This window comes from Peromyscus californicus, unplaced genomic scaffold (genome assembly GCF_007827085.1).
Source record: "Peromyscus californicus insignis strain IS unplaced genomic scaffold, ASM782708v3 Scaffold_7__1_contigs__length_154581171, whole genome shotgun sequence".
NCBI lineage: Eukaryota > Metazoa > Chordata > Mammalia > Rodentia > Cricetidae > Peromyscus > Peromyscus californicus.
Window position 1 is genome coordinate 134,908,255 of NW_026294595.1, and position 11,742 is coordinate 134,919,996.

General features: G+C 53.7%; 1 protein-coding gene across 1 annotated transcript; it reads right to left on the reverse strand.

Moving 5' to 3' along the window:
* Positions 1-1,383: 1,383 nt before the first annotated feature.
* Mafb (MAF bZIP transcription factor B) lies at positions 1,384-7,296 on the reverse strand. Its single transcript, XM_052725291.1, has one exon. The coding sequence runs from the start codon at positions 4,331-4,333 to the stop codon at positions 3,362-3,364; it is 972 nt and encodes a 323-aa protein (XP_052581251.1). The 5' UTR covers positions 4,334-7,296; the 3' UTR covers positions 1,384-3,361.
* Between the last annotated feature and the right edge of the window lie 4,446 nt (positions 7,297-11,742).

An 11,742-nucleotide genomic window follows, 5' to 3' on the forward strand; every position in this document is an offset into this window, starting at 1 on the left:
TCTGCTGCCTTTTCCCAAATGGAGGCCAAAGCCTTCCTTGCCAAACTGTGTTTCCACTGGGAAAACGGAATGGGTTTGGGAAATCACTTCAAGCTGAAATCACCCACCAATGCACTATAGGTGTGTATCGTGGTTACTGTTATTTTGCTCTGGTTTGTTGTTGTTGTTGTTGTTGTCATTTGGTTGTTTTTGTATTTTAAGGTCCCCCAAACTTCGTCCTCAGATGCCAAGAGCCCAATCTCCAGGGATCCTGGCCAAAATCTGTTTGTTCCCTCTGTGTTTCACTCCCCTCTTCTTTTCCAGGCTGCTCCCTACTCAGGTCTCCCTGCTTGAGCCTATAACCTCCCCATCTGGATCCTGAAATTCCACGTTAGGAACTCCAGCACCAAGAATTTCAATGCAGAGTAGAGTCTACTCTGGAAGCTGGAAGTTCCACAGAGATCTAGCCACACCAAAAGGCAGACCTCCTCTAAGGTCTGGGTGTTCTGCTCCAATGCCAGAGAGAGGTTAGTCTAAAGACAGTCTAAATCACAGACAGGATTCCATGGAGGCTGCCAGGAACATGTGGGCCACAAGGTAGGTACTGACCTGCAAAGGACCAGGGACAGGGAAGAGGTCTAGGGCCACTGCCATGTCAGGAATCTTCAGGCTACTGCTAGAGCTGCTACACGGAGTCACCTAAACCCTTCCATCCTCCAGTTTGAGGAGACACTGACAGCCAAGCTCCTCTACACTGTGCCATTTTTCGAGAGCTGATGACCCTGTGCACCCTGAACATACTAACCGGGGAAGAAGAACCCAAGGAGGGGCTTCCTACCAAGAGGGTCCTGCATCCCAAGATCTAGTGTCAGGTGTCACCTGCGTGGTCAACCTTGGGGAAAGGAGGGCAAGCCTCAGTTCAGAGCTGGCTGTCTAGTTCTAAGCTGCCCCGTGCCTGGCTAAAGGAAGTTGAGACCTAAACACTCAGGCAGGAAAGCAAGAGTTGCAGTTTAACTGGCCCTGGACTCCAAAAAAAAAAAGACTTGGCTTCCTCTATCCAGGTGGCAACGCTTGGCTTCCAGGCTCCTGTGATTCACTACCCCAGCCACAGGCCGGCTAGCAGCCCACTCCTGATCCTGACCACCAAGCCTGAAAGCACTGTCGAGTGTCTCTTTCACATATGTCCCCTCTCAGCATACAGACGGACTCTCTCGGCTGGGGTCTGAACCTGGGTGGAAAGCAGAAAACACATTTGAGGCTCGTATACAGCACACTCAGCCACACACTGGAAAGGATGAGCTGCCCGCCCGTGGTTTGAGGTCCATTGCCGGAAAATGCCCCAAACTTGATATACAAGAGAAATTTTTGAAGAAATGAGAGAGTGAAAGTCATGCAAACACAGAGTCCTCTAAATAAACACCATTTCCATGGTTTTAATAAGCAAAATAGGAAACCATTTTAATAATCAAAAAACAGAAACCAGTCTGAATTAAAACTACAATAAGACTAGATTTTAATATTTTCATATCATAAGCAGGGGTTGAAATTGATCCCTTATTTTACATGAAATTAAAAACAATTTCTGTTGCGTTGCTGCAAGTTTGATTTCAACACAGTTGAATCAGTAAAAACCAAAGCTCGTTTCCGATGCAGGACGAATATCCACAATATTTAAAACTGCAAGCACCATGCGGTTCATACAATCTTGTTATTACTGTAAATTTATCAACTAATACAAACTCAAAAACAAACAAACAAAAAAAGCATCCAGCCAGCAGCGCCAGCAAATTCAGATGGGAACTTTAAAAAGTACGCTTTCATTTTGGTATTTGTGTCAGTGCAACTTAAATCCTTTTACTGACCCGCAGAAATGAAAGTAACAATAAAGAAAAACACCCAGGCCTCCCCTATAACTACTGTACAACCGAAGGGAGTGGGACACCACCAGAAACTCTCCCTGCTATCCCGACAGCAGGGAGACACAGAATGCATCGGTCTGAAGAACGCACTTGAAAGTTGCAACATTGCTTGCCAATGTGTGGGTTTCTGGTACATTCTGAGAATGGCATTTGGTTCGATGAGAGCGCAAGTCTTCATCGACAAGTAGCAAGAGGTGGGGGGGAATCCTTTCACCCTAAGCTCTCGGGGAGGGGACTTGCAATTAGCGCCTTCCTGGAGGATTCCAAGCCAGCCCTGGGTTGACTCCTCAGGATGCAAAGCCGAGGAGCGGGTCTCTTTTCTGTTCTTCTTGGGGGTTGGGGGGGGGGCAATTTGGCCAGAAGACAGGGTAGAGGACACGCTCCTGCACCCAAGGTGTGGACGTCCACAGTTGTCTCTCCCTTCCAATCTTTCCCTCAACTCCAACGAAACAGAAAACTAAAGTGGGAAGGAAAAGGGGACAAATTCCAAAGGTTCCCCAGGACAGAGTTGGCTGTTTTTCTATCTTTCTTTTATTTTCACTTACAAACAAAATGCCATAATAATGAACCCAAACAAAGACTCAGCTTGCTGCTACGTTCTCAGTGTGGTTTGGCCGGGCGGGTAATTTACAAGCCGGCCGGCGACTGAAACTCCGCTCTCTCGCAGCTGCAGGAGTTTTGGAACTGCATCCCTTCTCACTCAAAGAAACAAGGGAGTTATGATCCATGATCAACAACATGCTAAAGTTAAACAAGAAAATGGTACAAAATAGAAATTATTACCATACATGTCCAGCATGCAGGATTAATATTTTTAATGCAGATTTTCGTATTTTTCTATATAATCGAGCAGGCAATAAAACTGATGAGATTTTTTTTTTTTTCCTTGCGCGCCGAATGTCCTAAGGCCCGCGTCTCCGGCTGAGAGCCAGTGTTCTCCGGACTCTGGACAGACAGATCTGTCTGTTCTTCCTTCCTTAGCTCAGCCTTGCCTCTCGCCCTCGGGGACTCCAGAGTCCCTCTCCTCTCCGCTCCCCTCCTCTGCTCTTCCTGGGGCGAACTGAGCTCTGGACTGCGAATCGGCCGCCCTGGCACTCACAAAGTTCCCAGAGCCATAAGTGTCCAGACGGCCTTGGCGACTCCTTGGAAAATGCCTCGCTGCCTTCCAGACTGGAGAAAAGTTAACTCCGGGACCTCCCACCCGCCCGGGTCTCTCTGACTCTGCCCAAGTCTAGCAGGCTGCGCTGGCCTGCGCCGCTCTCTTCTGAGCCAAGGTTCCCTACCCACCCGCGCTCCCGCCCGTCGCCCGCGGCCCGCGCGTCCTTCCTCCCTCTTTCTCTCCCTCTCTCTCGAGTCAAACAGGTCAAGGCCGGGGCCATGGCAGGGACAGGGAGTCCAGGGTTAGGGACACAGGACAGGGAGTCTGGGCCAGGGTAAGGGCGGGGGCCGGGACCCGCCACGACTCACAGAAAGAACTCGGGAGAGGAGGGGCTGTCGCTGGTGGAGCCCGCCTCCCTGAAGCCGGAGTTGGCGAGTTTCTCGCACTTGACCTTGTAGGCGTCTCTCTCTCGGGCCAGCCGGGACACCTCCTGCTTAAGCTGCTCCACCTGCTGAATGAGCTGCGTCTTTTCGTTCTCCAGGTGATGTTTCTGCTGGACGCGTTTATACCTGCACGACTGGGCGTAGCCCCGGTTCTTCAGGGTCCGCCGCTTCTGCTTCAGGCGGATCACCTCGTCCTTGGTGAAGCCCCGCAGGTGGCGGTTCAGCTCACGCACGGACATGGACACCAGCTGGTCGTCTGAGAAGCGGTCCTCCACGCTCCCGTTGCCACCTGCAGCCGTCGCTGCGGCCGCTGCGTGCGGTCCCGGCCCGGGGTGGCTGGTGGGCAGCTGTTGCGCCGGACTGGCAGCGCTGGACGGCGGCGGCGACGCTTGGTGATGGTGGTGATGGTGCGGGTGAGCGTGCGGGCCCAGCTCATCGTGAGCCACACCGGCTCCTGGGTACCCGTGGTGAGGGTGAGGGTGGTGGTGGTGGTGGTGGTGGTGCGCACTACGGAAGCCGTCGAAGCTCTGCAGCGGCTGTGGCACTGGGTGCGAACCGATGAGCGCCTCCACGGCGTCCTCGGGTGTCAGGTTGAGCGCCTCGGGGTTCATCTGCTGGTAGTTGCTCGCCATCCAGTACAGGTCCTCGAGATGAGTCTTCTGTTCAGTCGGACTGAAGCTGGGGGAAGAAGGCACCGAGCTGCACGGTGTGCTGAGCGGGGTGGACGACACCGAGCCAGCCGGCTGCAGGCGTGTGCAGGGCCGGCCGGGACGCTCCGCACGCCCCAGCGGCTCCTTCTTCACGTCGAACTTGAGAAGGTCGAAGTCGTTGACGTACTCCATGGCCAGCGGGCTGGTGGGCAGCTCTGGCCCCATGCTCAGCTCCGCGGCCATCGCTAAAGCGAGGCTCAGCCGCCGCTGCCGCGGGGGAAACTTTGCGGCCGGCCGGGACGCGCCGAGCCAAACGCGGGGGCGAAGAGCGGCAAGCCGGGGAGGCGGGGAGCCGAGGGCGCTGCGGGCCGGGGCCGCCGGCCAAGCCTTTGTCTGGGGACGCGGCGGCGCGCCGGAGAGTCCTCCCGAGGCTGCCTGAGCTGCCCCGGAGCTCGGGGCTGCGGCCGCGCCGGGACCGAGTCGGGTCGAGCTGGGGCGGGGTGGAGAAGCAGGCGAGGTGCGCGTTGGGGCAGAGGGGAGGCGCGGGGCAAAGCGCCCGCCGCTCGCTCTCCGGCTCTTTGGCTCTAGGGCTTTCTTGCTTGCAGCCGCTCGCAGCACGGCGGTGCAGCTGTGCAGGAGCTGGCGCCGCCGCCGCCTTTTATCGCTTCCTGATGTCACTGGAGCGCGGGGGCCCGAGCGGCCCGGCGTGTTGGCCAATGGCTGCACGGCCCCCGCGGCCCAGCGACGATGGGCGGGGCGTGCCTGACAGCTCCCCCGCCCCCCGCGTCAGCTGACTGGAGGCCGGAGGATCCCCGAAGCCGCTGAGGCCCGGAGGAGGGCTGGAGCCGAGTGGGACGGCCGGCCTGGGCCCAACCCCCAACCCCCTCTGAGTTGAGGTCCCCGCACACTCGCCTTCCGTGCGCGCCCCACTTCTGGACCAAGCCGCTGTTCCCACCCGCCCTGCCTGCACTCACACCTCCCTAGATACTCTTTGCACTCCCACCTCGGCCCGTGTCACCCTCAAGTAGGCTCAGAATAAGCGCCGGGATGACGCTTCCCCGGCCCTTTGTTCCCAAGCGGCCCCCGCCCAGTGGGCGACGCTCCTTATGTCCTCGGCGCCGCGGGCCGAGTGAATGTGTGTCGTGCGAGCCTGTGTTTCTGGCGGTCTGCGCAAATGTATGTGGTGGGGGAGGGCGGGGCTGGGGCTCCAAGAGTTCTGTTCAGACCTAACTCTTAACCTCTAGGAAGGTTCCTCTGGACAAGAGGCGCCGTTCCTCTCCTGGCGGGTTCGGTGACTGCGCTCTGAGACAGACAGAGCTCCAGTGGTCTCGCCGTTCAGTTCATTAACCCCCACCCCACCCCCAAAATGTTCCTAAAGAAGGTAAACAAGAAAGAGTCTGCCCAAAGGCTCTGAATACCTTTCACTGGCCAGTCATATGGAAACCTGAGAACTGCGAGGCTCGGAGCCGAGACCGACACTGGTCGGTGCACCGAGTTGCTCTGAGCTGCTGGTTCAGGAACCGGCCCTGTTTTTGTCTGAACGTTTTGTAAGGATTAAGCAGATCCAAGCTTCTGAAGGCTGCACGGAGGTTCAAACAGGCATAAAGTGCGACCCCAAGTGGCCACAGTGCGCAACGGCGCCCTGAACTGGTTGGTTCGGTGCGGCGAGGCTTGGACGGCGCCTCGGACCGATGCTGGTCTTACTAATTCACCCGACCAAGACAGGCCTGAAAGCAGGCTGTGTGCTCCTGGAACCCAGGACAGACTCCCCTGGAACTAGGCATAGGTCGCCCGATCCCATCTTCGAACTCAACCAAGAGTTCTCCCCGGTTGCTGTCTCTGAAATTCCATACCCAAGCCTTCGGGGTGTTCTTGTGGGCTACTTCCCCTCAGGAAGGTCCTGAGCTGGAAAGATCAGTGTCCTAAAATGAAAACGCCAGATGGAGAGGGTCCAGGGCTACCGGGTGAAAAACCTTTCCCGAGCGCAGACCGGGAGGCGGGAACGCAGCACATTAGGCTTTCAGACCGGGCTGTAGAGCGCAGACGGAGCCTCCCTACCCTGGGCCAGAAGGGCAGGAAATATCGGACTTTCCTGAGACCCCGACCTGGATCGGTACCAAAAGCAAGTAGATGTCGAATTCGCTGGATCCGGAGACCCGACCCGCCTCCCGCGTCGCTTTCTGCTTCCCATCTCAAGACGCGGAAAGAAAAGCAGCCGAAAGCATGCTAGGTGAGTGTGTCCTGGCTGCGGGCCACGGAGGACCAGCCGGCCAACAACTGGCACCGGGGTCCAGTGGCCCGCATCAATGACAACCAGACCAGAATTTTTTCCCCCTCTAACAGTTAGAAGGAAAATTTGCCTCCGGTAAATAAGAAAAAAACCTTTTCTCTAGAGTCCTTAGGAAAGACGGGGCAGACCATAGTCTCAGGAGCCTATTTTTAACAAAATGAATGTATTTGAACCAAATTTTGACCTAAAATGTTTAGATCAGTAAACTGCTGAGAAAATCTTCTCAAACCCTTTGGAGAAGTGTGAGCTCTCGAAAGAAATGATTCGGCCGCCTAGACAGAGAGCCTGGGCCGTTCGCCTCAACCTCCCGCAGATGAAGATGGGCTCTAGGGATACCCGCTCGCCTTGTAAGAGTCCCAGCTGCGGTCGCACGAGGAGAGCGCACGCTGGGACCTCAGCTCGGCAATGGGACGTTTTGAGGCCATTTCGGCTTTAAGGGTTCCAGGTCTCTGTAAATCGCGGTTCCAGCCTCGACCATTATCCCTCGACTGTCTTAACACCCACGGGGCTCCAGCGTTAGCTCCCTCCCTCTGAGTTATCAGACCCAGCGCTTCCCGAGTGCGCGCCTCACTGTACACCCTCCCGGGAGCACCTCGGAGGACAGCAGAGCTGGGCTTGCTTCCCCGAGTGTCTCGGTCACCACCGAGGACGGAAACCCACTTCTCAAGAAGGTGGCCCTTGGAGAAGACTCTTGCGGCCACAGAACCGTAGTAGAAGCGCTGCCCTCCCAGGGTTTGGATTACTCGGCCTTTGTCCTGACAGTTTTGCTCCTCTTTGTCCCCAGACTATCTCTGTTGCAGCCACTCTGTTCCTCTGGGCTTTAGCGGAGATATCTCCGCGGCTCCTACGTTCACTCCCCCTCCCCCAACCCGTTTCTTTGCTTGTGTCCCGGGGTAGCCCCTCCTTCCAGAGAGAGAGAGAGAGAGAGAGAGAGAGAGAGAGAGAGAGAGAGAGAGAGAGAGAGAGAGAGAGAGAGAGAGAGAGAGAGAGAGAGAGAGAGATCCTGAGGGTGAAAGGGTAGGACAGGAAGGTTGCCCCAAGCGAAGGCCTTTGCTCACAGCCTATTCCATTTCATAGTCCAGCCTCTATTCTAATTCCTGATGTGCTCTGCTGCAGGATCTTGGAACTGGAACTGCTGGGCTAATGACCTTTCTCTCCAGACTGTCACCGCAGTCTGGATATCCATATGCCGATTCTTCCCGGTCCTGGGTATCACTGCAGCACGGGACAAAGGACGGCTCCCCAACCCTGAAAGACAGGGGAGATAGAGAGGGGGCTGTGACAGCATTTTAACTGAGAGTTTGATGGAATGTTGGAAGTGGAGAGAGTCGGGGAAGCAAGGGGAAAGAGGCAGGAGGCCCAGGCAGCCTCCTGTGAGCCTAAGGAAAGCCGGCATTGCCAGCGGCTAGAGTCCCTGTACTGAACAGTTTCTTTCTAGCGCCTCAATTCGTCTTTGAGATTGTTTTACTCTAAAGCGAATCCGGCTGCATCATCTTGGAATTCTTTAACTGCACCGCAAGTGATACAGGGAGTCTGAGGGGTCCTAGGCACAGGGCCTCGAGGCACTCCTGTCCTAGGGGAAGAAATTACTCTCCAAGGCATTGAAGAGCGAGAGGCAGGCGGAACAGGACGTTCTCTCCTCGGCGCTGCCCTCGTGGCATCTCTGCCACGCCATCAGGGTAACCTGATAGATACCCAGTGGCGTGCCTTCCAGCCGGTGCTTCCAGACTTGGGCGACGCCCTGGCACCTGCGTTCAGCGGGGAGGTGTGCGGTTCATCCAGGTTTCCCGGAGGGCTGCAGGTGCTTAGTGAACGAGTAGGCGGATCTGCGAGTATAAGAGTGAGATTTATGGCACACGGGAGAAGTGTGCGTGTGTGTGCAGTGTGTGTACTGAGTGGTGAACCGCAGCTCTTTCTTTATGTGTAGTGGTTGGAGACTCTCAGCCTCTCAGCCCACCTAGATAGCAGCGGCCCTGCTACTATCGGAGGTTGCCAAGCAGAAGCCCGTGGATTCGAGGGCCCCGGGACCTGAGTTCTACTGGGGAGGGACTAGCGTTTGGAAAGAAAACCTACAGAAGCCTGCCTTCGGATGTTTTCTCTCCACACTTCTCTTACAAGAAGCCCTGAAGTTACCTTCACAATACCCCAAGGGAAGACTTCTTGTTGCCAACGCTCCCTGCAAATCTCCGGAAGTCTGTGGCTTCCAAGAAGCGAGGGGGCAAGGGCATTGAGGTCGTTCTGCCCTACCTCTTCCTCCCTCAGGACAGTAGCTACCACTTCCACTTAGTCCGGCCTCGTACAACCGCCATCAGAATCCAAACCAGCACTTCCAAAAAGGTTTTGTACTATGCTATGTCCTGGTACTCAGGCCCTGTAGCAACCATAGTTATAATATCTGCCCATCGAAGATGGAGAACCCCTACCGCGCACAGCAGAGGGGCGGGGATCTGCACTACAACAGAAATGTCAATTTCCTTTCACTTTATTTTAGTGTGTCTGAGAGAAAATTTTAGGATACATACCAGGCTCACATTCCATAACCCACTGGGCAGTATGGCCTGAAAGAGATGTTTCTCGTAACATTCACTTCCGCCCACACTGGAATTTGAAATGCCACTTTGCTGTTGGATTCTGATTTTCACATCTCTCATGGGCAGCAGCTATTAGTACAATTCTGCTTTGCACAGATTGGCAGGCGGGTAGCTGGGGATACACATCAGAGTCCTAAGAGTTTCCTATTCCTGGATCATCCCACCCACAGAGGTCCCTGCAGAGGGCAAGGTCATCACTAGCTCACCCAAAGACAGAGGGAGGCTCTCAGAGGTTAAGTGATCCATTTCAATTTACACAGAGGTAATAAACCAGAACTTCTTCAGAATCCTGTGCAGTGGGGGATGGGGTCCTCTACCCTGAGTGGGCAGCACCCCCAGGGATCTAGGTGCCTGTACAGGTCTTCTCCAGATGCTGTCTCTTGGAGATCTCCACCTCTCTGAGAGACCAGTGGCTGCTCTTGTCGCTGCTGAGCCTCTTCCCAAGTCTAAGGGAAATGTTTGGCTGCCTTTTTGTGGATGCCACAAGAATCCCTGGGTTCCTTCTCTTCCCTGATTGTGTGGGGACAGCAAGAAACCAAGGCAAACTGTAAGCAAAGGGAAGGTTTGCAGCCTTCCCACTCTGTCCCTTACCCTTGGCCTCTGGACCACTGATGTTGGCTCTGAATCTCAGCCTTGGCTTTGATGGTCCTGCCTGTGTCCTGAGTTTGACCTTTAGTACCAATTAATCTCTTAAATATCTGAGAGAAAAAGGAGAGGGAGAATAAGAAGGGAGAGGCTTGGAAGATAGAAGGAAAGGCGGGGAGGAGAAGAGAAGGAGGGGGCAGAGAAAGCTAAGGCGGGGGAGAAAGAAGAAAGGGGTGAAAAGAAGGGGGATGTGGCTTGTGGTCATGAGAAGGGGCTGACGCTGCTCAAAGCCACAGCTGGGTGAAGGCCCACCAGTGCCACTCCCTTCTCACCACACCTGAGCATGACCCAAGGCCACCATTACAGAATCTGAAACCACATCCTGCCTTTCACCTCTCCTAGCCTGACCAGAATAGCTGTCTCCCTCCACCTCAGGTGCCAGCCCTCTAGTTCTCCATCTGGCACCTCCCCTCGTCCAAGCCACCCTCATCCACGGCTTAAAAGACAACAGAGCTTTGGGCTGTGGGCCGATTGACTTTTGCTTTTCCATGGGCAACAGAGCTAGTTAAGCTAGTCCTAATCTGTGAAACTGGTCATTCAATCTCCACTGCTCTACTCTCTCGAGCTGCATGTGACTTCTCCCACCAGACTCTAATTGTACTTATTTCCTCCACTAATGCTCCAGGCATGGCAGTTCCTTTAAGTTCCTCCACCGACTAAGATGTTTTCTGCCATGGGTCTTTGCATATGACAGCACCCTCTACCCAGAATGACTTGGCTGCTTGCCTCTGAAGGACTTAGAAAAGGTAGGATGTGGATCTTCCCAGGCCTCAGGAGGACTTGGATTGTAGCTGGGGGTGGGGGTCAGAAGAGATCCACAGCATTCTAGGAAAGCCACATACCACGGTGTCAGACAGCAAGGCTCAGGCCTCTCTTACCCGCCCCCACTTCTGCCAGGTGGATCAGGGTGACCTCAACTTCAGGAGAGGTCTCAGGAAACAATATGGGGGAGGTCAAGTGTGGTTTATCAGTCAGTCCAAATTATTTTCACTTGAGAAAATGTGCTAAAAACCCAGATTGTTGAACCACACAGATTATTGAAACACACTTGGTGAAACAACACGAAATGACCTGGAGCTCCTGGAGGCTGTTCCTGTGTTCCCAGTAGCCAACATAATACTCATGGCAGGAGGGATTCAATTGTAATTATGGAATAAATGAATAAGTGAGTAGGAGAATGAATGAATGAAGTGAAAAAAAAAAAACGGGGCAAACCCAGAGACTTGCTTACTGTTCAATATCTCTGAACCTTCAGACCTCCCCTGCATGCCCCAATACCTTCCTCCCCCTTGTTAGCATTCATTCCAGAATCAAGCCTCATTCCTTCCTCCTAACATCCAAAGGCTAATCCAAGAAACGGGGCGATCTGGCTCCCCGAACCCACTGGCCTTCTTGATTTCCCCTTCTTTGCCTGGATGCTCTCCCAGCTAGGGAGCCGATTTCTAGCTGCTGAGGAAGTGAGCAGCACCCTCTGATTGTAAAAAGCTGACAAAATGATGCTGATGCTGGACTGTGATGAAGCCTAGGCTCCGGTTGGGCAGGAACTGCTGTGGCCACTCTAGCTCTCTTTCCCTCTCTTCATTTTAAGGTGAAATATACAAGATAGATGCGCAAGACCAGTTTCCTGGAGTAAAATATGCAACAATGTTGTTTGTAACATCTATGTCTCCAGCCTCAGCTAGATTATTTTACTCAGTAACCTCGGTGTCAATATACCTGCATGTGTAGCATTCTGCCCAATGGATGCGCTGTCATTTTTCTTTTTCTTCTTCTCTTTTTAAAAAAGCAAGTCTTATACTGAGGGGCATTTAAGGCATTCCTAAGCTTCCCTGTTGCAAATGATGCTGCAACCAACAGCTTTTATATGTGTTCCTTTTAACACATGTGCAAGCATTTCTCTTCAAAGCAAGGAAAGGGATTGCTAGATTGAAAGATAGGTGTATTATCAATGTTAATATTGTCAAATTAGCCTCCAACAAGATTGTACCTATTTAATTTCCCATCGAGAAGCTAGGACGGCAATCCATCAACAATGGATTTTTATCAAGGTTTTTCATTTTTATGTCAATTCTGCAAGCATTGCTGGGAGATGAGGGCTCCTTCATCCAGGAAATTGCAGGCCTTGC